The sequence below is a fragment of the Falco naumanni genome, chromosome 7 (genome assembly GCF_017639655.2).
Source record: "Falco naumanni isolate bFalNau1 chromosome 7, bFalNau1.pat, whole genome shotgun sequence".
Taxonomy (NCBI): Eukaryota; Metazoa; Chordata; class Aves; order Falconiformes; family Falconidae; genus Falco; species Falco naumanni.
This window is the reverse complement of record NC_054060.1, coordinates 11629712-11657072: the sequence shown is the minus strand read 5'-3', so window position 1 is coordinate 11657072 and position 27361 is coordinate 11629712. Positions and strand designations below refer to the sequence as shown.

Here is a 27361-nt window from a genome sequence, read left to right as displayed (position 1 = left end):
TGGAGGTGTTGGTTCAGCCTGTGCAGAGATCCCTCTGTCCCTTCTCCCCATGCAAAGCCCTGTGCCTGGCAGAAGCAGACCCTTGAAATATTTGGAGTCCTACACCTGTAATTCCTCCCTTCACCCATGATCCTGCCTGCAGCACCATCCCTTTATCACAGTGTCTCCGTGTGGAGGAGCAGAGATGAAACTATTGGGGGTGGGGTGGGTGGGGGGGGGGGAAGCATGCAGAAAAGCGCTGTAGAAAAGCAGAGCAAATTAAGCAGAGCTCTGATCTGCTTGGGTTTGTGCTTGCCAAAAATGCACCATGCATCTTAATTCGCTCTGCTGTTCAGCTCGCACTCACTGCTCTCCTGATGCCATTTCGGCGCTCTGAGCTCAGCCTTTTCAACACTTCAGTCTTCCTCTTTCAGGATTTTTTTTTTTTTTTTTTTTTGCATGTCTGATTGCAGAATCTGCTGCAGGAGGGAAGGGGGAAGCCAGGGGAAGGAGGACGGGAGCCGCGACCCTGGGTGCTCCTGCTTGCACTTCCTGGCAGTCTCCGTTGCATTTTGGGGGGGGGGGGAGTGGTGGGGGGTGCGTGTGTGTCTTTTCTAGAAAGTCCTTCCTGGGTGCTCTCCAGTCTCTTCTCCCACCCAGCCGTCTGATCTGCCTCTCGTTAGGATCGTCTAAAGAAAAAAAAAAATTAAATTGCTGTAATCCACACTGGCTTTCATTCTCTTCCACTTCAGTTTAATCTTTCTTTCCTCTCCACCCTTGTGTCCGGATTGCAGGCGGGGGGTGGGGGCTGTGAACCCACCCCACAACCAAGCGAAAGACAGCATCGTCCTCCTCCAAAAGACGAAAGAGCCTGAGAAAGCAGGAGCCGAGCCAGAGCCCCTCTGCTCTCCCTCCCCAGCACAAATTTAACCCCAGCTGCAACTTTTCCTCTGCTGGCGGGGCTGAGCTGGGGCTCCAGCAGCGCCGGGGTGGGTTTTTCCCCTCTCTCTCCCCCCTCCCCTAGGTTGATTTTAGCGGCGAGGGAGGGGGGTGGGGAATCCTTTTTATTGCAGAGCCCGGCTAGCTTTGCAATCCTTCCTTCTCCTCCTCCCCTGCTTTTTGTGCCCGCCGCAGCAGGGCTGGCCAGGCCGGGGGAGGGAAGCGATGGGAAGGGGAGGTCGCCCCCTCCTCTCCCTCTGTGTGTTTTTTTTGCAGGTGTGTCAATTTTAATTCTGCCCAGTAGGTGGGACTTGGTGACTTTCGCACCGTTTTCGTTATTTATTTATTTCCCCGGCTGCCTCCCCAGCCTCCCGTTGCAATCCTCCGGAGCGGCTGGCGGGGAGCGGCGGGCGGCGGGCGCAGGGCGGCCGGGCCAGCATGCATCCCCGCCCGCTGCCGCTGCCCTAGCGGGAATTACAGCCTCTCCGAGCCAGCTGCCAGCATGATTTCATCTGCTGGAGGATTTTTGCATCTGATCGCTTGAGGTTTTGTTGTGTGTGGTTTTTTTTTTTTTTTTTTCTTTTCTCCCTCTGTCTTTGTTTCCTTCCCCCCTTTCCCCCCCTTCCCCTCCCTCCATCCCCCCTTTCCTCCTCCTCCTCTTTTTTAGAAGCAGCAATCGGAGATGGATGTCTCTCTTTGCCCTACCAAGTGCACTTTCTGGAGGGTATTTTTGCTCTGGAGCATTTGGGGAGACTATCTGCTTTCGGTGCTGGCTTGCCCTGCTAATTGTCTTTGCAGCAAGACAGACATCAATTGCAAGAAGCCGGATGATGGGAACCTCTTCCCTCTCTTGGAAGGGCAGGATTCAGGCAGCAGCAATGGCAACACGAGCATCAATATCACGGACATCTCAAGGAACATCACTTCCATGTAAGTGGGGTGCCCCCGGGGCGCCGTCCCCTCCCGGTGCGGGCTGGCCGGGCTGTGCAGGGCTCAGGTGCCCTCGGCACTGCCGCGCTGCCTGGCGGAGCTCAGCCCGGCTGCCCGTGCGGAGGACGCAGATCCGCCTTTCCCCCTTACCCCATCCCCCCTCACAAAAATTAAAAAGCCCAGCAACAGTTTGGCCGAGGCTTAAGAGGAGTAAAGTCAATGAGATCCGATTCCTTAGCAGGAGAGAGAGCAGCAGGCGAAGATGCTAAAGCTGCTGCTTCCTTTAACTGCTCCTGCAAGGGGAGGGGGGACGCCACAGCCACATACAACCACATATTTACCCAAATTGGGCAAGAAAAGCAAGTTCTGAGCCGCTTGTTCTTTTTCGAGACTTTGGATCCGGTTAGAATATCGTATTTTTTTTGCATCTCCACAACAGAAAATGCTGCCTGCCCTGCCCTGGCTGAGTGTATCTGGGCATCTGCGGTTTCGCCTTTTTAAGGGGAGGGAAAAAAAAAAATAAACAGGACAGTGAGATGTCCCTTAAGTAGTTTATTTAACTCGCATTGTTATAATTTTGTAACTCGCCGTGGTGCTGCGATAGGATTTGCATGTTTTCGTCTCGGGGTGGTGACGGTGGAGAGAAGCATCGGAGCAAGGAGATATTTTTAGTTGAGCACTTTGCGTTTGTTTGCATGCTTGTTTATCTGGAAAATCAACTTGAAGTTGCATTATCCTTGTTTGGAGAGGCAGTTAGCAAAGCCTATGTTAATCTCATCAACGTGGAGTCGAGAAAGGAATATATTTCCTTCTCCTGAATCCATCATGCTGTGTGTGTGTGTGGAAAAAAAAAATAATCCTCATCGCTTCCAATCTCTGCTCTTTATTTTCCAGTACATTTTTGAGCGAGATGAACTCTGAGCCATTTCATTATTCTAATGCTAATTGAAATGTGAGCATTTAGGGAAATGTAGCCCCCAGAGCAAGTTGCCAGTGGGAGTTGAGCAGGGAAGAGGTGGAATCCTTTATTCTGGCAGTTAAATGCAGCAAGGTTTGAAATGAGTAATGGAGGGTTATTTATTTATTTATTTATTTTCCACCTCGATGGCACAGTTGCATAGAGGGAGAGGGCTTTGCTGGGTCTCTTCCTGAGGCTGTTTTATTTGGTCACAGTGCAGTTGCAGCAGAGCCATGGAGTAATTGCAGTGCCTTTTTCGCAGCTCTGCTTGTCACCTTTGCTGGGTAAAGATGACGGGAGCCGCTTTCCCCACTTGCTTACAGGTTTATGCGATGCCCAAGCAGGTTTTCAGCAGGTACCACTGACCCTGAACTCCCAGCTCTCCCTTCACCTTGCTAGCAAACCTCTGCAAACCCAGCCGGAATGGGGAAAGTAAACGGGGAAACTCATGCAGTGCTCCCTTCCCAATTGCCCTATATTTATCCTGCATCTCGGTACTGGAGTGTTTTCTGTGCAATGCCAGAGGGATATGGATGATGCTTGGGAAGTCAGAGAAACTCGTGTTTTTTCCCTGTGCTTGCTGTTTGTTGTGGTTTGGTTTTAACCCTTGGCGGGGCGGGGAGCAGCAGTAAAGGCTGCGAAGGATTTGGAAGCCCACCAGCGTGAGCGAGCGTGCGTTGTCAGATGCACATACATCTGAACTGCTGTGAGAGGTAGTATTATGTGAGCCCTTTGTGCCCAGAAAACGTCTTTACTGCTTTGAAATTGAAAAATGCTGATAAGCAGTCTGTAAAAAGGAGAGGGTAAAAAAACCCAGAAACGGACAACTCTAGAAACAGAGATGTTGGGTATTTTTTTGGAGAGGAGCTTTTCTTAACTTGGGGAAGGAGGAGAAGGTGCCAGTTTTCGCTGGAATTTGTATGCATCTCTGCTCCACACTGAGCAAAGCACGTTCCCTCACCCTCTGCATCGCTGCTGGCCCTGTGCCTCCCTCCTTGGGTTTGGGGGGCTGAGGCACAGGACTGGGGTGAACCCCAAAATACTGGAAGGGGCTGAGGCTGAGCATGGGTGAAAACTTTCCCCAGGGCTTTGTGCTTGCTGGGAAGGCAGCAGTGGTTCATAGGGGATACTTACGGGAACAGAGGAATAGTTTGTGTGGTGGGGCCATTTCCTGGAAAAAGGAGCCACTGCTGGGAGCCAGGGTTGAACCCACATTCATGTTTTTGCATGGGAGGCGTCAGGTCCTGCACCCTTCCAGGCTGATGTCAGGCCCCTCCTTGCCAGCCCCTGCATCAGGGGTGCTGGGGCGAGGGGCGCATCGAAGCCCAGCCTGGTCATCACTGAGTCACTCTTGGAGTGCAGGTCTGATTCAGCTGGGCACCGAACGGTGCTTCCCCCTGCTCGCCACGCTCACTGGGGGCCTGGTTTCTTTAGGCAGCTTGCCTTGTTTGTGGGCAGTGAGTGGGCAAAAACACCTTCTCCCACTGGGCTTGGGGGTCAGTAAAGGAGGCTTAGGTCTTTCCCTGTGGCTGGGGGGTGCGATGCTCCAGCCAGGTCCTCCTTGCAGGCCCTGGGGAAAGTGGTGGTCTCTGCTCCATCCTGCTGCTGGTGAAAAGGTAGATGGGATGTGGTGTGGTGAAGCCACCCTGGGGCGAAGCAGGGCCTTATTCGCGGCTGAAAGACAAGCTCAGTTTTGCAATCAGAGCTTGGGTGGTGCTGATGAAAGGCTGCCAGGGCCCATTTGGAGGCCTTGGAGAAAGGAAAGCAGTGTCAGCCAGATTGGAGGGCTTAACCACCTTACGCCCTTGAGCCAGGGCAGAGGCCCCCCTCCATTGCAGCCCAGCTAGGCCAGTCCCCCCAGCACTGGGGGCCAAGCCAGCAAGAGCTTTGAGTTATTTCACACCTCAGTGGCTGATGAGACCCCTGAGGCAAGGATGGCATGAGGGGGACACCCAGCCTGTGGCACTGCCCACAGAGGGAGGCAGGGCAGGCCAGCCCTGTGGGTGCCCATAGTGTGATACCCCATCATCAAGCCTCCCATTGTAGCTCTCAAATGAATAGCCTTCACTCCAATTGCTGCTGCTTCTGGTTTCCCACCCATCCTCCTTTTGGTGAGAGCAGAGCAGCTGCAGTCAGGATTGGGTGGCTTCTGCCCTGGCTGGGCTGGGGGGGGATGTTGGCACACAACCTTCATACAAATCCAGGCAGTGCCAGGTTAATAGTGAAGCAGAGGAAGGGCAGGAGGTTCCTACCCTGACATGGAGGAGGCTGGGTTGGCTGATGTTCCTCTGCCCTTTCCCAGCCTGCCCAGAAACATATCCAATTTCAGATCGCATCCCTGGGGATGCAGCTCTGCACACAGACATCCCTGTGAGGGCTGCCAAGGGTTCTGTCTAGCGCTGGGGCCAGCTTGGACCCTGGCTGAGTTGGTTCCAGTTTGGAGTCATGTTGCTGGACTTCCCCCCCGATTTGGGGAGAGGACCCACCATGGGGCTGGGTGTGTTCATGGCACTGCTTTTCCTCAGGCAGCTGGGTAGCCTTAGCTGTGCCCCCAGCCAGGTGTGACCTGTAGAGATGCTCAAGCTTCCCCTAACCCAGCCACACCCCTGTGGTGCAGGGCGCCATCCCTTGCAAGACCTCCCTAAAAAGACCAGATGCGCAGGGAGAACTTTGGTTCTGGGGGTCTGCAGTGCAAAACCCCTTCTGCCCTCATGTCCCGAGCAACCAGGGTGTTTTCCACTCTGGGTCTCCATCCATGGCACCGCAGGGGTCTGGCTGGCAGCTGGGCTCGCCTGTGCCGCCGCGTGTTGGGATGACGGCGGGCGCCGCGTGCCAGGGGCGGGCCGGGGAGTTACCCTTCTGGCAGCGTGGGCAGCGCCTGCGTGCGCTGGCATGGCGCGTGGGGAAGGACAGACGGAGGAGTTTGCCATCTGGGCCTCCCTACTTCTCAGCTGTTGCTATGGCACTGCAGAGATGCTGCCAGGCAGGCGGCGGTGGCCTTCGTTTGTCACCTCTGGGCTCCCTCGAGGTAGGGATGTGTCCCTGGTATATAAAGACTTGCTTTCTTACCCAGCCTCACCAGGAGAGGATGGGGGTTCTCGTGGTAAAATACCCTTGGTGGGTACATTTGCAGGATTTATCTGTGTAGGTGGTAGCTGCCTTCAACAAGGTGAGATGAACTCAGAGAAACCCAGGAGGAGGTGGGTCACTGGGGAGCACACATGCGGGATGTGGGATTTTGCAGTGTCACTTGTAGGTCAAGGGGAAGCATCTTGCACCCTCCATGGACAAAAGGAGAAGCCCCGTCCTTTCCTGCTGGGCTGTCCTACCAGCCCATGGCAGCATCCGCTCCATCCCCATCCCGTGGGCCTGGCTGGGGGTGGGAGAGCCACGTCAGAGCCAGGCACCGTGGGGGGTGAGCAGCAGGCAGCCCCCACTCACTGCAGTAGGAGCTGGGAGCACGTGGCATGGGGGAGAGCGTGGGGTGCTCAGAATGGTAGCACCCCTTCACTGCCAGTGCAGGGAGAGCTGAGGCACTGGTGATGCCCATGTATGCCTGCATCTGGGAAGGAGGGGAAAGAAAGAAAAGGCGAGCATCTTCCTGGAAGGGCTGGGTGAAGCAGAACTTGCTTTGGTGACACAAACAGCCAGGAAGAGGGCTCCCGTGATGTTCAAGCTGGTGATTGCTCTGCTTCAGACAACAGGGCACAAACTTTTCCCCTCTCTGAATTAGCCACAGCATGCCCAGTGTGCCTTGTGTACTACTGCTCTCCAGAGATGAAGGGCTCTGTGTTCCCAAAGCTTCTCATCCCATCGTTCCTCCCATCTCCTGGTCCCAGAGGCTTTGGCTGTTGCAGAGACCATTCAAAAGGTCCCCAATTCAATCCAGCATTGTTTTGCAGGGCTCTTGTTTACGCAAAGCAGCTGTCCCGAAGGTTGTTGGGATGGGGGAGGCTGGTGCAGCATGAGGCTGTGAGGACAGAAGAGGGTGCAGAGATATTTGGGACAAGAGGGTAGGCTGAGGTATGGTCTTGATGCTCTAGAGGTACTTTAAGCCAGGAGCACTGGTCCTGACTGTGTTCCCATATTGCCCCACATGCATCAGGGGATCGGGTCTGTGGCGGATGCTGCCTTGTGCACCAAAGTAGCTGAACTTGCACCAGGAGCACCCTGGGCTGGCTGCTGGCTCCTTGCCCTGCTCTTATGGCCTTTCTCCCTGCTGACCAGTCCTGCAGGGAGGCACTTTCCTGGAACAGGTGATGTCTGGGACCTTCAGTGCTTTTGCAGCCCTTCAGGCTATGCTCAGGGACAGAGCAGAAGGATCTGGGGTAGATGGACTATAGAAGGTGTTTTTTGGAGGTGCCAGGTCTCAGCTTGGCTTTCCCAGCAGTGACTGGGCTAACACTGAGCAGAAGACACAAAGCACCTAAGAGTTACAGCCCTACTCTGCCTGGGACACAAGATTCCTACTGGGTTGTCACCTGCCTTTTCATGCCAGGGTCTGCTGGTGTCTGCCCTCCTCGTGCCTGATCCCACTGGGATCTGCAGCCATGTCTGCATTGCCTGGCTCTGCTGATGGGCCACTCCAGCTATTTCTGTGGGGACAAAACAATTTTGGTGTCTGCCAGAAGTTCCCAGTTTTTTTCTGAGCTGAATGCGGGGTCTGAGCTGCTTCCCAGACCGGAGAAACTGCTGACCCGGATGGTTTGAGGGTGCATGTGACATCTTCCCAGCCCTCGTGTCCTGCAGGGTTTGGGGAGGTCTAAGTCAGCTCTGCCTGCTGGCTTGTCTCCTTGGGCTTGCAGAGGTGAGATGAGGATGCTTTGGGTCTAGGACAGGTGTTTTGTGGAGGGAAGAAGTGGAGATGGAGGGTAAGAGATTGAGGAAGGACCTGCCTTGCTGCCTTGGAGGCTCAGAGATGGTTGCCTTGGGCTAGGGGCTTTTGTAGATCTTGGTTAAGGAAAGCTCTACCCCATCAACTCACCCCTGTGGGGGTGACACCTTCATGTGCTTTGTCACGAGGCTGCTCATGGTCTCCCAAAGGCCTGTGACCATCCATGCACCCAGCACTACTGGGCTCTTTCAGCGAACCCCCCTAACAGGCCATGGGGTGTCCCATGGGGTCACACCTGGTGAGCCCTGCAGGTAGGTTGTGCTCGGTGATGTTGCCCAGTGCCACCCTGGCCTGCTGGCTTGTCCTGCTCGATGCAGTGCCCATGCCAGGTGTTGTCCAAGAGTTTGTGCTTGGATTTGGTGCATCCCATTCAAGGGGGGCTGTGGTCAAGCGGGCAGTGAACCAACCCTGGAGCCTACCAGGCTTCCAAAAGCGGGTGTTGATAACGCTTCTGCCTCAGTGTATTATTTACCGGGTACTGTGCAATTTTCAGCTTTGGGTTTCCTGCAGTTGGGGGGGTCAGCAGGTGTCTGAGAGCAGCCTGCGGGCTCTGATCTCCCCTCGGCACCGAGGGGTGTGCAGCAAACCCACCACGGGGTGAATTGCTTGTTCGGGGGCCGCAGTTTGTGTGCGGTGCTGGGTGTTGCAGGCATTTTGTGCCCCGCACGAAGAGATGAGGACCAGCAGCCCCACCCCACCCTGGCGAGGTGCTCCAGGTCCCTGTGGGGGCCGCGCACACATCACCGGGACTACGGCTGCAGCGGGCTGTTCCTCCTCTTCATCGCCCAGCGCTGCCAGGCTGCTGCGGGTAGAGGCTGGTTTTGCGGGAGCGCTTGCGAATGAGCAGCTCCGTGCGTGTGCCACAGCCCCCGGCCGAGCCCCTGTCGTGTGCCCCGCTGGGACGGCCCGGGCCCGGCTGCCCTCTCCACCGGTGCCCCGCCGGCGGGCGGCTGTGCCGCTAGAGGGCAAGCGGCAGCGTGAGAGCGCCGCGCCGCGCCGCCGGGGATGGGGACCGGGACCGGGACCGAGCCGCCTGCCAGCCCCGGCCGGGGGCACCGGCGGCAGCGCGGGGTGCGGGGCCGGCCGGGGGCTTGAGGGGTCACGTCGCCGCTTGCGTTGCTGGCGTGCCGCTGGGTGCTGTGCCGGGGAAGAGCCTTTGCTTTGGGGTGCCCGTGCTGCTGGACCCCTCGGGGGCACCCACCTGCTCCCTAGCTCAGCATCCTGGGTGGGCACCCCGTCCTGGTGGGTGGTCCCCTGGGATCGGAGTGGGTTGCTAGGTCATGGCTTTCTCCTCTCTGCTGCTGCGGGGGGATGCGGTCTGTGCACCCCCACTTACCGATAGCTCTGGCACAGCGCTGTGAGTGAGACAGCCACAACCTGTCTGTGAACTGAGGTGATTTGCAGCTTTTTGGAAGGTGTTGATTCAGCCAGAGCTGGTGCTGTGGGAAGGTGTTTCTGGGCAAGAAGTGCCTGATGAGGGCCAGGGCAGTGTGCTGCCATCTGCACCCGGCTGCTGGCTGTGCATGATCTGCAAGGAAGCCTCTATCAGCTCTGCCCATTTTACGGATGGGGAAACTGAGGCACGGAGAGTGGCGCAACTGGCCTGCAAGCAGCCCAGAGGGGCTGGACACCCTTCAGCCCAGCATCAGCCAGGGTTTAAGGAGAGGCCAAGCGTGAAGGGGGACATGAACAAGGCTGTTATATTGGTCCTGTTTTATCTAGTAGCCATAAGAAATGTCCCCAGAGAAATCCTGGGGCAAAAGGGCACAAGCTAAGAACTGTCTCTGGAGGGCTCCAGAGTAGGTGCGATGCTTTTTGCTCCTTTGATTAACTCTGTGCTGCATGGGTTGGATGGAGGTTGGAGGGCTAAAGAGGCCATGTGTCCTTCCCCAAGAGGGAGAGGCTGAGAAGAGCCTAATGTGAGATAGGGCAAGAGCGAGTGATGGTAGGAAGCTGGTTGTGACCCTGTAGCATCCTCCACGTGTGGCTCCTGGGAGGTGTGTCATCCTCCCTGGCAGCTGGGCCAAAGATAGGCTGGTTATCTCCCTGCTGGCTATTGCCATGTGTTGCCAGCATGGTGAGAGGGCTGTGACACCCAGCGGTCCTGCAATGCAACAGCAAATGGGTCCCCAGCATCATGGCAGGGGTGAGGTTTAGCTAGGTGTGTGTTGGGGCGTGGCTGCTGGACCTAGGTTAGAGCTGTGATACTGCTCAGGGCCTGGACTTCATTTGAAGGAAGGGAGATTAAACTCTCTCTGGACTCCCCTTGGAAGGCTGCACTGGAGTCAGTGCCCAGCTAGCAGGGCTTCTCCGCTAGCCCTGCTGCATGTCCCCCTGTGCATCTCCATCCTCCATGTAATCACCCAGTACAGTGTTTCCAGATCCCATAGGGCTGGGGATCCTGCCCTATGCCCCTCTGTGTGAGACCTGACACCTGATTGCCTGGAAGAATAGCACCAGGAAATTGTGTGCTGTATTTTTAGCTTGTTTTCATGTGATGTCGCAGTTGGGGAGCCAAAGGAGAAGCCAGAACCGCGTGTGCAGCCAGCTTTCCTCCAGCTGCCACCCAGTGCTCTGGTGTAGGAGATAATGGAGCATATTAGTGACTGTCCCCATCCTGTACCTCCCTCCAGTACGTGCCATCACCCCCACTTTCCCCTTCTCCAAGTTCTGATCTGCCTAAATGGAAAGGAAAACTGTTTTTTTTAATTAAAAGCTAAAGTCCCAGCAGTGGAGCGGAAAGGTCAGGAAGGATTCCCAGGTGAATGTGATGGTGTGATAGCACAGATGGGTAGCTTGGGATGCTTCTCCCTGACCTTGGTCCTTGTTGCGGTGATGACTTGGGATGCCAGGGCTCCAGGGAAGGGTGCAGGGAGGTGCTGAGCTCAGGTGCTGTCCCCTGTGCAGCCCCTTCCCTGAAGCCCTTCTGTGGCTCCATGCTGGGCTCACTTGTGCCGTGGAGGGCCCAGGACACTGGTGCCTCTTCTGGCTGCTGCGTGCTCTCCCTGGGGGATGAAGAAGTGGATGGGAGCAGGTGTGAGAGGGCTGAAGTCCCCATCCTCCTGTGCAAGGCTGTCCCTTAACTAGCCCTCCCTGAGCAATCCCCAGGTGGTTCCCACTAGGAAATGTTAATGTGGAAATGCTCAAACAGATGCTGGGAATCCGAGTGCTGCTGAGGACCCTGCATGCTCAGGGTCTTGCCAGGATAAATTAGGAACATGAGTGCTCAGCTGAGCTGCAGTGATGCCAGGTTCTAACTCCTGACCCTGCTGGGACATGAAGCCACATGAGGGAGAGCCTGGGTGCTTCCAGCTGCTGACCTTCCTTCTGCTCTGGGAGCAGCTCTTCCCTCATCCCTCATCCCCCGTCCCATGCTCTCCATGGAAATGCTGTGCAGTGACCTGGGTTGGGAACCAGGAGCGCTGGCTCTGCAGTCTGTGATGCAGCTGTGCAACTGTTCCCTTGGGCTGCCTGCCCTTGTCCTGGATCACAGCCCTCCTCCTGCCTGCTTCTAATCCAGGCAGGCAAGACCAGCTTGGGCATCCCTTGTCTCCATCCTGGTACAGATGGGATTGCCTCTGGGGAGCTCTGTGACTTGCGTGGCTGGGAAGTTCTCTTGTCCCCCAAACCTCTTGGGATGTGGCTGGGTGCTCCTGGGGCATCGATGTAGGCCTTGGTTTTGTCTGTCTCCTGTCTTGCTTGTGCTCTCCCAGCCAAATTATATCCCAGGAAAAGTGAACTGAAAGCCAAGTCACTTGGTGACTGCTGATGAGCAGCCTGGGGAACAAGCAAAGTTCAGTGGGACACAGGGTCATGGATGCTGTGTGTTCTCAGCTCCCCAGCCCGATGAGGGCACCCCTGTCCTCCTGGGGCTCACCTTGTGCCTGTTCAGAGGAGCTGAGTGTTGCTGGGGGTGTTTCCTAGTTTGAGCCTCATGTGGGCTCTGGCCACATCTGTACTGCCAGATGTCTGATGGGATGCCCCAGGTTCTGCAGTGGGGAAGGGCAGAGTAGCACAGAACTGGGTCAGCATCAGAGCAGCAGCCTGGTGCTCCCTTGGCAAGTGCTATGCCCCTCATTTCAGGTTGGGGCAGGTGCTGAAGGTGCTCCCTTGGCAAGTGCTATGCCCCTCATTTCAGGTTGGGGCAGGTGCTGAAGATGCTCCTTGGGAGCATCAGAGCCAAGCCTGAGCTTGAGGAGTGCATAAAGGGCACCAACGTTGCACAGGGGTGCTGGCTGGGCAGGGAGGGAGCCTCTACAGCAGGGAGCTGTGCAGGGCCTGGCACCCTGGGGGTTAATGGCAAAGTGCATGGTACAGCTGGAGCTGATTTGGGAGACGCAGAGCCTAATGAGGCTGAAGAGGTGTCTGGTGGGAGAGCTGAGGTGTGGGCACTGAGAGATGTTACGGTTTGTGGGCAAGGAAGGCGGGCAGTTGCAGTGTGCCTTGCAAGATGCTGTGGTAGCGGTTTTGGGAAGAGGAGCTGAAGTGGGGATGCTCTCAGGTATGAAGCTGTGTGGGTTGCCTGCCCTGGCTCTGGGCAGCGGGGCAGCTGGGAGGGATGTGGGTGCCTGTAGCTGGTCGCTGGAGTGACCCTGGCTGCCTGCTTGGTGGTGGGCTGCAGTGATGTGTGTTGGTGCCCGTCTTTGGGTCCCCCCAGCGCTTTGTGGGTTGATCCTCTGGCTCTCAGGAGCACAAGCTTTTGGCTCGTTGGTTGAGGTTGAGATTCCATCTCGGGGCCGAGAGGCATTGCTTTGGGCAGCTGCCTGGAAATGCTCCTCCCTGTGCCTTGCGCTGCCTGTGCTCTCCTCCGGGTCTAAATGGCTGAAGTCCCTGATATCCTCAGCCTGAGCTGTGCCTGGTGTTGCTTTGCGTTGCAGATAAGTTCTCCCTTCCAGCAGGGATGGTGGTGGGAACCTCAGGCTTTGCCCCAAGCTAGTCCTCAGCCCCAGACAGGCTGCCCAGCACCCGCCCTGCTCTGAGCTGCCCTGGCCCTGGGGGAAGGATGCCTGACTTCCAAAAGGCACGGGTAACATAGATTTATTTATTCAGAGACTTAATTAGCATCTTTAAATATTAAATAGTAAACAAACTGCGTCTAGCGGGATCAACATTTACAAACAGGGTTTATTTATTTATTTATTCCCACTCTCTGGGACATGCACTTGGTTTTTAAGTGTTTGGAGGGAAGCGGCTGTGTGTGGGTGCTGGCGCACAGGTGAGGGACGGACCCACAGTGCTGTGTTGAAAGAGGGGCAGAAGATGGGTGAAGGGGCATGAACAGGCAATAGGCTGGGGAAAAAACAGCGGCAGAGGAACAGAGGTGTGTACTTGGAGCATGGATGTTGGGGAATTGCAGAGCCAGTGCTGGATTTCGGTGCTTCCCTGGAGGATGTGCCATTCCCTCCTGCTCATGCAGGTGGAAGGGGACAGACAGGAGATGGAGGTTCCTGCCATGGCACAGCTAATCGCAATCAAAAGGTGGTGGTCCCTGTGAGGGGAGGTGGTTTGCGGCTGATCTACGTCCTATTATCTCTGCAAATGGAGGCCTGCCTGGTAGCGGATTACACTGGGGGTTATTTATTGGCAAAGCACTGTACAGTTTTAATTTTTCCTTTTTGCTTATTCAGGCTTTAGCTCCAGAGGAAAATAGCCTGGGGTGGCTTTGAAATGGATTCTCTCTGCCCCATTAACTTATTCAGTGAGTTTAATGGGCCTTTTTTTTCTCTGAGCCTTGAAGCCATCATTAAAAGGCAGAGATTTATAAAAGCAAAGATACTCCTGAGCTTTAGTCAAACTTCGGGGTAGCGGGGTGGGGGCAATGGTGTTGCTGCTGCTTGTGGTTTGGGTGAAGACATACAGGTTTTTGTTCAGGGATATAGTGAGGGCTGGATGCTGCTATTGTGCCTTTCTGGAGGTTTTACATGGAGAAGAGAACCAGGTTGCTTGGGATGCTGCTCTGGTGCTGCACATGTTTCTCTGCTGGGGAGATGACCCTGAGGAGCTGTGGGATCCACTGGGCTGTGCTGGGAGCAAGCCCTTGTCTGTGAGTGATGGGACATTATCTGAGCTCTTACGTGTTGGGATATTGCCCAGTGTGACCTGTAACCCCTCTGTGCTACGGAGCTGCTGTCTCTCTGGTCTGAAAGAGTGAAATTTCTTCTCTTTGTGTAGGCTGCTCACAACTTTGTTTTTTCATCTTGTTTATGCCATGCCAGGGCTGGGCAGTGCTCGGTGCTTTCATGGGTGTCTGTGGTCAATGCTTGGAGCTCTTCCTTTCCCTCCTGCTGCCAGTGGCTCCTGGTCCTATTGCATCCCTATGCTGAGCAGCCCAACGCTAGGAGAAACTGAGTGTTCCCTGCAGGGATTGCCCTCGTTGAGCATGTGGTCTCCTGCTATCTGGCGATAACGATGGGACAACAAGACTGAGACGGAATGTCTGAGTAAATTCCCTCTTGGGCTGTTTGAGGATCAGCCTTTCCACCTTTTCTCTTGAAAACCTGGTGGGTTTTTTTGGGAGTAAATGTAGAAGCATGTAAGATGTGGGTTGGCATGTCATCTAGGGACACCCCTCTGTTGGCATGGTTGAATTTGTGGCCCCCAGGCCATGATGTATTGCAAACATCACTTCTGCATAGGTAGCCCTCAGCTTGTACCACTGTCGGGGAGCAGTGGCAGGGAAGGGCTGGGGGCAGTAAGATGTCCTAGCCTGCTCCTTAAGTCGAGCTGGTCCTGGCACCTCTTGGGGGTGGCAGAGGCTTGCGTGGCACCTGTCACACTTCCATGAGGGCCCTACACAGTACAGCATGCTCTGATGGAAGAATGTCACAACGTGGCAGAGCGGCAACCAGTCTCGGTGATGGGACAACTTTTCTTATATATTTCTTTACTTACTCCATGTGCAACCCTTGAGGCTAACCCTTGGCAGAGTGAGCCAGTTGTAACCCGTGTGTCTCCATGCCCAGCCTGGCACCTGCCAGCTCAGGGATGCTGCTGGTACGAGCCTGGGCTGGGAGGCTTGACAGCTGGAGACCCAAACATGCTGCCACCCCTCATGTTTACACTGTGTGCTTGGGTTGTGTGTCCCCTGCCAGCCCCGTTGTTGTCGTTTGGGAGTAGGAGGGAGATGTGGCAGGAGAGGGAAAGGTCCTGCTTGCCCAAACTGAAGTGCTCAGGGTTGCATGTGTGAGGCTGACCCCAGACCCTGGCTCCTGCTGGGTGCCAGAAGCAGCTGAAAAATGGGACTGGAGACTGGGTGATGTGACTTGTGAGCGTCTGCGCTGCTGGCCCCAGGGCTGGCTCGCCTGCACTGCTGTGGGATTGAGGGATGGAAGACGGTGACCTCTGCCCACCAGTTGCCAGCCTGGCAGCCCCATCCCGGCGACAGCGAGGAGCCTTGGCAGTGGGAGAAATGCTGCCTCATTGCCAGCAGATGGGCTGGATCAGACCCTGGCAGGGAGGGGCTGTGGGGTTTGCCAGGAGGGAGGGCCTCCAGCTCCAGGAGGAGACGTCTGAGTGTTTGCTATTTGTAGCCTCCCTGGAGAGACTGGCCACTGAGCCTGGCCTTGGGATGGTGGCAGCACAGGGACATGCTGAAATGACCCTGAGGGTGCTGTGGCCAAACAGAAACCAGCTGCAGCCACGCTGGGATGGCAAGGGTCCCTGATGCTGGCCTGTCTGTGACCTCCAGAGCAAGAGGGAGGTTGGTTGCAAATCCATCTGCTCCCGCACCCCTTCCTGGGTCACAGTGGTCAGGGGAAGGAGCTGCTTGTTTCCTCATAAACACCCATTAAAAGTACTTCTCCCCCGCCCCTGTAAATCCTTGCCTCCTTGGTGCTACCTGCTGTGTAAATTGCTGCTGACCCTGTAAATCACCCTCTGCTTTGCTCTACCTCCTCTGAAACTGGCCTCTCCCTGTAAATCCTCTGTCCCTGTCAGTTTTCTGCTGCCAGCCCCCTTGCTCTGCCTGTGCTGTAAATCCTGAACCCTGGTGAGGCTGGGGGGGGGTGGTGTAGGGAGGGAGGGTGCAGTGATGGGGTGATGGAGGGCAGCTGCCCCAGGACTTGTTAATCCCTCCTGACAGCTTCCCCCTGGACTCACTCGCCAGCAGGAGCTGGTGGAGGATGTTCTGCCCAGCTGCCTGCAGGGAAGGTTGTCCTTGTGCTGGAAGCAGGACAGGGCTGGGCTGTTACCTTCAGCCCCTCAGCTGCAGCCAGCTGGGTGCAAACTGGAAGGTGTTGGTGGAGTCTGTGCTGCAGGCATCCCAGACTTCAGCAGGGCTCCTGAAGAGGGTTGCTCCTGTAGGACATGTTTCTGAGATGTAAAAACGGCCAGAGTAAAGACAATGTTCATTTAACCCTCGAGTCCTCAGGGTCATGCTGTAGTTTAGCTTTGCTGGGCCCCCATCTGAGCTCCCTTCAGTGAGCACTGAAGGAGCTGTGGGCAGCAAAGCCCACAGTTACCAAAGCAGTTACCCTTAATGGTAACGGAAAACCATCACCTCAGCTCCTGCTGGATGCTGGTGCTCTGTTTCTGAGCCTTGAGTTGCTGGGATGACTGTGCTGTGGTTTTTTTTTCCCCTTATGATGATGCTGGGACAGTGTGTAGGAACTGAGGCAAGGGGTCTGGCAGGGACTTGACCCGAGGGAGGTGTAGGATGCCAAGCATGGGGCATCAGCTTGGTGCTGTGAGCTGTGCGGTCTGTAACCCCAGCCTCGCCGCTCAGCCTGAGCGCACTGGGTTGTGCCAGGGTGTGCAAGAGGAGGTGTTTGTCTTCATGGGAAAAGCAGTGGCTGGAGCTGATAGCTTGGCCCGTGTGGGTGGCTCGGCTTCAGTCCAGGCTGGTAGTGCTGCTGCTGTGCTGTGGCTGGATGGGGCATCCTGAGGGTGCGCATGCACCTGGCACCCAGACAGGGTGTTACTTGGTGTGCAAAATATTGAGCCTTTCTATGTCCAAGGACTTAGTGAGCAGAAACAGGTTATGCTCCAGCACAGCTGCCTTTTTCTTCCTAATGAGCAGGAGTGAGCATTACCCTGAAATGCGTGAGCAGCTCTGCCCTACTCCCACGGAGGTCAGTGGAGCACACCACAGAAGATGCACAGTCAGAGTCAGGATGGGGTCGCCAGAGTGTTTTGGGATGGTCTGCAAAGCTGCTGTGTGCACACAGGGTTTAGAGACTCCTGCTTGGCTACCTGGGGAGGAAAGTGCTGCAGGAGATCAGAGTGCCTTATGATGTGGCTTTCCAGGTGCTCCAGATTCCCAGGGTACGAGTGGGAAGCTGGGTTACCAGTCCAGGACAGGGGAACGCAGCCCTCCCTGACCCCTCTGCAAGTTTCAAGTCTGGAAGAGCTCCTCAACAGCCCGAAGTGGTTTAGGGTTTGGTTCACAGACATGCTGGTCCTGACCCACCATGGACTGTGCATGTCCTCTGGAAAGGCACCAGCTGGTGTCATTTGTGGCTCGACTCTGCCTGATCGCCTGGAGGGTGGTTGCCAAAAGACTTGTAAGAAGAACGAGGTGATGCTCCAGGACAACCGAATCAGTCATTAATATTAACTGCTCACACTGCTGGCGGTGCTCTGCAATGGACCTGAGCTTGACCCAGCTGGGTGTTTCCTTTAAACTTTTCTCCTGCTGCCAAACATCCTTTTTTTGGATTAGTTTATCTTGTGTCTGAGGCCAGTTGTGTATTAACACTGGGCTTATGATACTGCTGTGCTCTGACTTTGGGAGGAGGACGAAGAAGGCGATGTGCACGGTGGCAGCACAGAGATGCTAACAGCACTGGGGAAGGCAGGGGGCAGCGGAGGAGAGCAGAGGCAGATTTTCAAAATCCATATAAATAGCAAAAATAAATTTCCAGCAAATGCTTCCAGTCCTGCAGTATTAAGAAAGTGAAGCACTAGAGGATAAGGAAAGCGCGAGCAATAACAGCAGGGATTTAGAAAGAATAAATCTTGCCAGACAAACCTGATTGCTTTTTCTTTTTGATGGAATCGCAAAATTAGTGGCTGAGCAGAACGTGGAAATCCTAATATATTTGGATTTAGCAAAGCATTTGATATAGTGTCTCGCCAAATCTTACTCTTAAAATTAGTTCAGTTTGCCTTGGATATGATGCTGCCAAATGGACTGAAAACTGGCTTAGGGCCCTAAACAAATAGCGATGGGCTGTGTTTGGGGAGAGGGGGAGCTGTGGGAGCCGAGCTATGAACTGGCTTTTCTTATTAAAAAAACCCAAAACCGACAGGAATGTGGCCTCAGTTTGAGGCACCTTATTACAGTAATATTGACAAACTGGAGGGAGTTCAGAGGCAAGGGGGGAGAAAAGCCCTCGCAGGGGTCAGATTACCCGTGGAGGGAGGCTGGGGTCTGAGAAAGTCCCAGGGCTGGAGGCATTTTGGGGAGGAGCAGGTGGTGGCCCATGGGGCAGGCATGAATATTTGGGCTGTTGTTGGAACCTGGCAGCGAGCACCTCAGTGCCTTCGCCCCCGCGCAGCGGAGAATCGCTAAGCTGCCCATTTCACGGCCCTTTCCAGATATTATCGAGTAAGCAGGGGAAAATATTCACCGTGACTGTCAGAAAGAACATCCTTGACTGGGGAAGTTGGGCACGTTTCCACAGGGATAATCTCGAGTCTTGGAGCAAACATGAAGAGATGGCCCTGGGTGATGTGGGTCAGTAGGTGGGGATTTTCCTGGGTTGTGGGCTTGGGTGGGAAGCTGAGGGGTGGTTGTAGCTGCCTTGAGATGCTGCCTCCTGCAATATCTGTCTGCACCCTGCGGGCATTTATTTATCATCAGGGAGAAAGCCGGGAAAATGCTAGTGACAGCTGGAGTGCAGATGTGTCCCCAAGGGAGGATGGCCAAGTCCCTTCACACTTACAGGATCACAAAGAGGTGGTGGCCCCCTGGTCACCTTGCAGAGGTAGAACAGGATAGCTTGATGCTCCTTGCAGGATTTTATACTGGGGGGTCTGGAATGATGAGATCTTCCAGCAGGTTCATCCGTGAAGGTGTGTGTCTGGCACGCTGAGCTCTTGTTTGGGGCCTGGAAGAGATGCTGAACGTGTGGAGGATCTTGGCATAACTATATTGTTCCCACGAGGTGAGAAGACCTGTGTGTCAGTGATGGCTGTTTCAGATCACTTGGGTGCTGCCAGGGCTGTTGCCCCCCACTGCCAGTGGGATGGTTTGGGCAAGCCAGGCCTTTTCATTTGCATTTTTATCTGTTTAAATATAATGTTTTTAAAGCAAATCTGTGCCTTCTGGTACAAACACAAATAAACTTTCAGTATGGAAAAGGCACCTTGCTAGGGGGGATGTTATTTTTCATAGGGAGCCACCTCATTGCACCGGTGAGCCAGTGTGGCAGGGTGGGAGTTATCTGGGCTGAATCAGAGTTAGGGAGAAAGCCATGGAGCAGAGCTGGGAAGGGCTTCTAGAAGATGGAGTGACCTTGTGTGGGTGTCCTGGTCTCCCTGGGGGAGAACAGGGTTTCTTTACCCCCTCCATGGCCCTTCAAGTGGTCCCCCCGCTTTGCATTGCTCCCTGCTGAAGGCTGAGCCTGCTGGGGGGGTAGTGGGATGGGGCTGAACCAGGCAAAGTTGGGAGGTATTTTTAGCTGTTCTAATTGTGGCAAATAAATGCCATTCTTACTTGTTGGGATTGAGCTACGGCTAAATCACAACTAGTTCTAATGATGATAATTACCGGATTTCAATATTTATAGAAACGGGTGCTTCCTTCATATCGGCGGATGCCGCTGTGCTCTCACCTTCACAGATCGAAACCTTGGCTCATTATCGCTGCAGCTATTTATTTACTTGCACATTTTTAACCCACAGATGGCAACATATGAGAGATCTGAAATTATACAGGCCCGATGGGGACATTGTAGTCTTTGACCAGAAGCTGCAGGATGAATAGGGAAGCATCTCCTAAGGACCTACGAGTTGGATTCTTGCTTTTTGGGAACCCTTGAGAGATGTTGTCAGGTTTGCAAGCTTGCCTCTATCTGCCAGAGCTTAGCCCCCAAAGGGTGGAGGTGGCTGTGCATATTTTTGCATGTGTTAGCACGGCACATCGTTGCCTCTGATTGCTGTGTGCACCAAAACATGCACATGCTGTAACTGGCACAGAGCTTAAAGATGAGGCAACGCAAACATCTCAAGTCCTGTAATGCTGGACTTTGAGGAGCTTGTGGAAAGGGGTCTGGGAAGCTCCTGCCTGCAGCAACACCTTCTGGGGGTCTTGATTTAGCAGTATCCCTCTCCAGCCTGGGGCTGCGGAAGGGTGGGCACCTTTTGGAGCGCGTGGGTGCAGAGTCGTGCATGTGGATGGCATGCACGCCCATCCCCTAAGCCTGGGATGGGGGTGCAGACCCCCCAGGCTTTATCAAATCAGCCCTGTCGGGTTGATCCCAGTCTGTGAATCCTCACTGGTATCCAGACCCGTGCGCCCATTGGGTCTGAGACTCCCTCCTTGTGCAAGGTGTAGAAAAGATTCACTTATTCAATTTACTATCTCTCCAGTGCCACATAAGCTGTATTGATAAATTAATCTTATATTGTTGTGACTAAACAGCCCTGCAATTTTTTACACTGTGCAGTCTAATCTGTCTTGACAGCTGTATCATTAGTTTATATTTGTTGTAATCTTATTCGCTGTGTTGGCTGTGGGGAGTGTTTATTTGAGGTGCTGTGCAATGCAATACACAGGCAATGGACACAGCCAGTGGTTCTCGGCTGGGTGTCTCGGGGTGCTGTGGGGTGCCAGCAGTACACCCAGGCACCCACATGGGTGGCCTCCCCCGGAGCCAGCACCGAAGCTCTGCTCTGCTGCCTGGTAGCAGCATCCCCAGGGCTGACCTGGCCTCATCAAAGCATCCCTGCTGCTGTGGTTTTGATAGGGACCCCTGTGTTGGGGCAAAGGTGATAAAAGTGATAAAGGTGGATGCCAGGAGATTTGCCTCTTAAGGTGTCATGAAAGGTTTGCTGAATGATGAGAGAGAAGTTGTTTTCTTGGACGGTAGGTGGTATGGGATGGTCCTGCTCCATCGCTGAGGTCACCTTTTGGTCACAGGGGGTAAAGGGACTGTGGGAGCTTGGGCTGGACAGCCTGTCACCCAGGCCTTTGGATGTGCTGCTTGTGGGACAGTGATGTGTTCTGGCATAGACAGCATCACGAGATGGAGGGAGCAGTGTCACGGGTGGCTGATTGCTCCCTGGCTTGAGCGTGGATTTGCTGTTCCTGGTCCAAGTGGGGCCAATCCGGGCCTCTCTCTTGCTTTTGTAGAGAATCCCTTTGCTTTGCAGGCATCTTTGCATGCAAATTCTTCCAATAACAGCTCCACAAAACTGTGGAGCAAAATGTTTTGGGCTGGTGCAATGATATTTCTGCCAGCAGAGAGCAAGAGAGACTGTGTGTTCCCCAGGCATGGGACAAAACCGTGGAGTGGGAAGCATTGCAGCTGCTAGTTTATGCTTTAGGTCTTGAACTGTTTAAATCTGGATGGGAAAGGACAGTTGCTGGAGCACATGCTCCTGTTTTCGGCATCTCTGACCAAGCCTGGATGACTCACTAACAGCTCAAGCCTGTCCTCCTCTCTCAAGTGCATCCTTTTGGGAAAGCATTCAGGATCTGGCAAGACTGATGATGTGCATGGCTCCTGAAGTAGATGTGCCCCTTGCAGTTTGATGATGCAAATTGTTGTTTAGACCATTAATTAGGGTTGTGCACCTGTAAAGACTGGCAGGGTCCAGCAATGTTCTGTGCTGCACTCAGATCCACCCTGGCACCAATTAATGTGTCAGCCCAATGGATATGCCATAGTGCCTCGTGGTGCTGCTGCCTATAGTGTTTCCCCCTTTGCGGACAGGACTGAGAGCAGCGGGTGGGATATGTTGTGTCACAGCTCCAGGAGCTTCATGTAGGGCTGGTGGGGGAATATACTGAAGCTTAGTGGGATCTGCATGGTGACATCAGTATTGAATGTAGGAAAATCCCTGCCCCAGGAGAGAATGCTTGGGGAAACATCTGTATTGCCAAGCATGCAATGATGCTGTGAAAGGAGTTTCATGCGTGGTGGTCCACAATGAGTGCTGTCAAGGGTTTGGTGATGTGACTGTCCACCACACAGCTCAGAAGCTCATTACTGTGGCACCAGGTTGCAGCAAGGTTAAACTGCCATTTGTGAAGTGATGTCAGGTTAGGGATGGCTGGGGACAGCCCTCTGTAGTGGCACAGGCCTGCATTTGTATCCTGCAGCTGTGAGAGCCTCCCGCTGTCATTTCTAGCGGAGCTGCTGTTTGTCACGAGCTGCAGCTGGTGACAAGGTGATGGGCACTAACAGGTTGAATACAGCTATTCAGCGTGGCTGGAGGCAGGAGATGTCCATGCTGTTGGCAGGGGTGTCACATCTTCCCTGTCTCCCAGCTGGATAGGGTGATGGAGATGGCATTCCCTAGCACTTACTCTAAATCCAGGGTTAATGACAAATGCGTTACATCTGCCAGCATGGCAGGAGCATCTCCATGTGCACTAAGCGCTGCTGGCCTGCTGTCCATCCTGTGGAGAAGATGCATTTCCCACTCAGCTGGTCTCTGGAACCTGGGGACCTTGCTCCAAGCTGTAGTGGTAAAGGATGATCCTTCACCTGCAAAGACCCTGCCAGTGTTTTCAGCAAGGAATCGGCTCACAGTGTAAAATCTGAATGGTCTGCAGCCACGGCCCTCGGAGGGGAGGGGGTGACTCAGAGCAAAGCACCCTTGTGGCACATAGCAATTGTCCAACATGCTGGTCTCTGCTGGATGGGAGAGATTCTTGCTCTGCTCTCCCAAGCCTCTTCACAACACTTGATGGTTGCTGTTTGCACCCTGCTTGCTTATTGCTGCATATTGGAGGTGGGAAGGTGGGAGTATGAAGAGGGTGGCAGAAGCCTGCCTGGAGGTGTGCATCAAACTGGTGGCAGGGCCAGTGACAAAGCTCAGCTTGGCTCCTACTACCTTATTTGTGGCCACCTCCTGCTTGTGGTGAGGGTATTGCTGGGGCAGATTGCAGCTTTTTGTTGTTTATTACCCTCTCATCCCTTAGCCAATGTGAGGCTGTCTCAATTATTTTTTTTTTTTGTCTTCCTGGTTTATTCCTGGGTGAATTGCAGGCTTTTTTTGAGTCCCAGATGGGTCTCACTCACCCATTAGTGCCAAGTGGTGCTTTAAGCTCAGGGTATCCCCTGTGCAGCTTGGGATAACCTCCAGTGCTGCCAGTTTCTAGGCACTGGTGTCAACTGGGAGCCACAGGGAGTTTTGGCTGGCACTGCTACGCTCCAGTCATACTGATGAGACTATTTCCATAGCAACTACAGGATTTTTCAAAGGGGAGATAGGGGAAAGATGTGAAAAACCAAAAACAACCCAGCTGAACACTGTCATGGGCAGAAGCTGTTGGTCAGTGTGCAGGGGTTTCAGGAGATCATGTATTGCCTCTTGCTCAGAAGGTCTCTGGCTCAGTGTGTTTGTGTGGGACCTCATGGCCAGGCAGCCTACAGGCAGCCCTGATGCTCTTGCCACCTAAAATATGGAAACTGGAGCTGGTGCTTGCACTGTGCCGCTTGGGAGGGCTGGGATACCCTCGTGGGACAGCCGTGTCAGGGCTTTGGGTCTGGGGAAAGGGACAGGAGCTTGCAGGGCTGTGCGGTGTGATGGCAGTGTGTGCTGGTGGCTCTTGAGGGAGCTGTGCAGGGTGCTGCAGCTGCCTATGCACAGGGTGATTTCCCAAGCTGGTGGCACTGCTGAGCTTGTTGCTGCTGATGTGATTCCAGTGGTGCTGGGAGCTGTGTCAGTTCAGGTGGGAGCTGGGGATGCCCTTCACCTGCCTCTGCTTCCCCTCAGGGCCCAGAGCCCCAGGGGAGGGAGCTGCATCTTCTGGCCTTGGAGCATCTCAGTGATGCTCTGGCTCTGGTCTCTGTCCTCATCCTGCTTCATTCTCCTATGCCTCCTGCCCTCACTAGAAACAGCTAGAATGGGTGTAAATAATGCTTTTGGTGCAGAAAACTTTGGGAATGCAGTGATGGGCACAAGACTGTCACTGTGACACTGTGTGTCCCATCCCAGGGGCTGAATCTGAGCCTTGGCATTGCAGCAGCAGAGATCAGAGAGTGGCTTGACCCGGTGCTGTTGGGTCTTATCTGTGGTTTGGGGGTGGCTTGGGTTTGGGGGCCACCACTGGGGCTTTGGGCAGGTCTTCTGGGTGCCTGGTGAGCTCGAAGGTGGCTTGGGGGTTGGTGGGCATCTCACATGCCCGGTGCAAGGCTGGTGCAGGGGGGCTGTGTGGGTGAGGGCATATTGCTGGGTTGATGCCAGCTGTGTAAGTTGGTGATACCTGGTCCCAGCCAGGAGGAGGGAGCATGAAGGCAGCCCTTCTCTGTCCCATTGCAATATCCACAGAAGGGGAAGGAGCCGGCATGTTGGGAGGGCTGTCCCCCGCCAGCTGCTGTCCCTGGTAAGCCCCAGCCTGGCACACAGTGTGGGCTCTTGGGCCCCAGCTGCTGCAGGCTGCAAGTGAGCCAGCCTGCTCCCCGGGGGGCTGCCCGGGGCTGGTGGCAGACAATGTCTGTATTCTTTATGCAGAATGAGCTTCCCTTTGCTGAGAACCCTCTGGGCTCAGGTAGTTTCCTCTGAGGTTGGGCTGGTGCTGGGACCCTCCTAGCACTCCAGCTGCCCAGGAGAGTGATCCTTTGGAAAAAAAAAAAAACAACCCCAAACAAAACCCCCATATATATATGTATGTAAACCAACAACAGCAGCAACAAAATCTCCCTGGAAGGACTTGGTCTGATGATCTGCCTTCTGGCTTTGAAATTCTTGCGTGACTCAAAACGGTGCCAAAAAGACATGTGTCCTGTTAAATGTGTCTTCAGCCCAAATGGTGAAAGGGCAGATGCTGTCAGGAGGTGCAGCCCAGCTTCCTTGCTAGCTGCCTCTCTACAGCTCCAACCGAGCAGGACCTCTGGATTCCTCAGATGCTCCTGCGAGATTTTATACCTGTCAGTTTAATGCCAGCCTTCTGGTAGCGCTTCAGAAATAGGAGACTTTTTTTTTTTTTTTTTTTTTTTTTTTTTCAGGAGCACCAATCTATCAGGTTCATCATGTCTCACAGTAGGGGATGTGGCCTGGGGCTGTGGAGAGGGACACGTGGGCTGCCATGGTCCACCTGGGACTGGATGTCATCGCTTCTCACCTCTGTGGCCTTAAACCCTCTGTGCAACCCCCCAAGCCCCCGTGATGAAGAACATTTTCAAACAGTGTGAGGAGCGCCTGTTGGCGAAGGGCACAGCAGTGTGTTTGGATAGCGTGAGCTCAAAGGTTTCCACCTCCCTGCCGAAGGAGGTGCCTGTGGGGAGCGAAGGGCAGGGGCTTGGTCAGGGCGGCTGGTGTTGGAGAGCTGGCAAGCCCAGGCTGTGGCTGCCGCTCCGTCGAGGTGCTGGGTGAGCAGAGGGTTCTCTGCAATTCAGTTACGCCTTTATCTGGGGGAACGGCAGAGCGAACTGTGATACGAGATAGAAACAGTCCCCAGATTTGCTGTTTGCATAACTGGATCAGCTCAAACCCAACAGCCCAGTTAGCAGCATCTCTGGCTGTCAGAGTGTCTTCTCCTATAACATTTTGCAAGGTGCTTTTTTCACGTTTATTGGAACAAAGTAGAGTGCTGGGAGAGGAGCTTTTAAAGTGTCTGTTCCCTCCCTGCTCTCCTTTTCTTCCCTGCCTCCTCCTGCCTGTGTTGTGTTTATAGGTGTGCTGGTTAGCTTTTCCTTTTTGGAGCCAGCTGACTTCCCACAAAATATCTGCTATCCTGGGAAGCCTAGAGCTCCGAGTCACGATGTCTTAATGGGTACATCCCCCTGCTCGTGGGTGATGCTTCTGCTCTTACACCTCTGTAGTAAGAACAAGCTAGTGTGTGTCTCCTCATAGGAAAAGCTTAAGGGGAGGGGGAAGGATTTTCTCCTGGCTGGGGAAAAGGGGATTGAGTCCTCATGGGTGATGGAGGAGCCCCATCTCTGGTGGGGCGGGCGGACAGAGCTGGCTGTGATTTATTTGCAAGGCAGATACAAGCTGGGCAGGGAGGGGTCCTGGCAGTTTGGCTCAAAACAAACTCCATGGCGAGCTTGCCCAGTCCTTTGGCTTTATGGGGAGCAGCCGGTGGGCTGGGCAGGCAGATTTGCCGTGCCACGGAGGTAATGGGGATCCTGGCAATTCTTCTTGCAGGTTGGAGTTGCTCTGCCCGTGGCCATCCCGAGCGGAGCGGCTGGGAGCCTGGCCTGCGGCCAGCCCAGCTGGGCATTGCTGCCCACTTGTTCGAACTTCATAAACATCTGAGGAGCCAAAATACTGGAGGATCAAAGTTCAGGCTCCTTGGGAGCTGTTTGGGAAAACAAATGCTTCGTGGGAGCGGGATTTGAGTCCAAGAAAGATTGGCTCTCCCCTCGCTTTGCTCAGGCAGCGGCTTTCCCGGTGTTTGGGGGGTGTGGGAAAGCTGGAGACGGGATGAGCAATGCTATGGGGGTGGTGGAGTGGAGGGGGATAAAGTGGGATGTGGGACTGAGGGAGGGCGCTGGATCTGGCTGCTAAATAGCCATAACTGCAGAAGCAGAGGGATCCTTTGGCACCCGCAGTTTGCAGCTCCAAGCTCTGGTTTCTGTGCTGCTTTTGGGATCTAGGCATGGGAGCAGTGGCAGGATCTGCCCAAAAATGTGCAGCTACATTGAAACAGGATTTGAGATGAAGCTGATACGGATGTAAAAAACCTCCTGAATTTAGACTCCTGTGGAGGCTGTGGTTTTAGAAAGCGTGCTTGTGGGTTTGTGTGGGTGGGTGGCAGCGGGCAGGGCCAGGAAAGGCAGCGGGTCTGGATTAAGGACTGCAGCCCCCTCCCACTGTGGTGCTTGTGCAGCCCCATCCCTGGCTCTCGTATCTGCTCTTACTGGACTGTCGTTCGTGCTTTCTCATTCCCAGCACTGTATATCACAGTAACAGCCAGTTCGTGGGAGACTTTATTTTCTCCTTTTCCTCCTCCATCCATTTTCCTGTCTTCAAGCACAGCATGAAGTACAATGCGCGTGGCTGGCAGCACTCCCCTTTGGGTCCTAGCTGAGCTAATATGCTCTGTCAGGATATCGTATTGACCATCATCAAGGCTTTGTGCCTTTTTGCAGGGCTCTTTTCCACCACATGCTCCTTGGCAGTACTCTGTACCAAGAGTTATTCCTGCCAAGTTGAACTCTACTGATCCCATACCTTTAGAATGTCTCCTTATCTTGCTAATGTGTGTAGGCACTGTGTTCTTCAGGAGAGAAACACAACTGCCTTTGGAGCAGAGCTTGGCAGCTCTGTCTCTAATTCAGAGATATATATATGTTAATTTCTGAAAAACCCCAGACCTGTTTGGAGACGGGAGCATGAGGGAGTCGGACTTCCAGTTTGAAGTTGCAGGGAGAGTTTAATAAATCAGAATGTGATTACTGAAGCTGATTGTGACCAGGGTGCTGCTTCCTCTATAAAATGCTGTTTGATCTTTAAAGACCACAAAATGGTGCACACTGCTGGCTCTCACTGCATATGAAATCCTATGGATAAAAGCGTCCTTTCCTTTAGCATGGCAGGTGCCT

At 54.3% G+C, this 27361-nt stretch overlaps 1 protein-coding gene across 3 annotated transcripts in view; it reads left to right on the top strand.

Moving 5' to 3' along the window:
• Window positions 1-567: 567 nt before the first annotated feature.
• Window positions 568-27361, top strand: part of NTRK3 (neurotrophic receptor tyrosine kinase 3) — a 217933-nt gene continuing 191139 nt past the window's right edge. For 2 of the 3 annotated variants that reach the window (XM_040601974.1, XM_040601977.1), the window contains exon 1: window positions 568-1848. In XM_040601974.1, coding sequence (XP_040457908.1) covers window positions 1601-1848 — 248 coding nt within the window. In that variant the 5' untranslated portion in view covers window positions 568-1600. The remainder of the gene's footprint in view (window positions 1849-27361) is intronic. The other variant, XM_040601976.1, reaches the window with a different exon arrangement.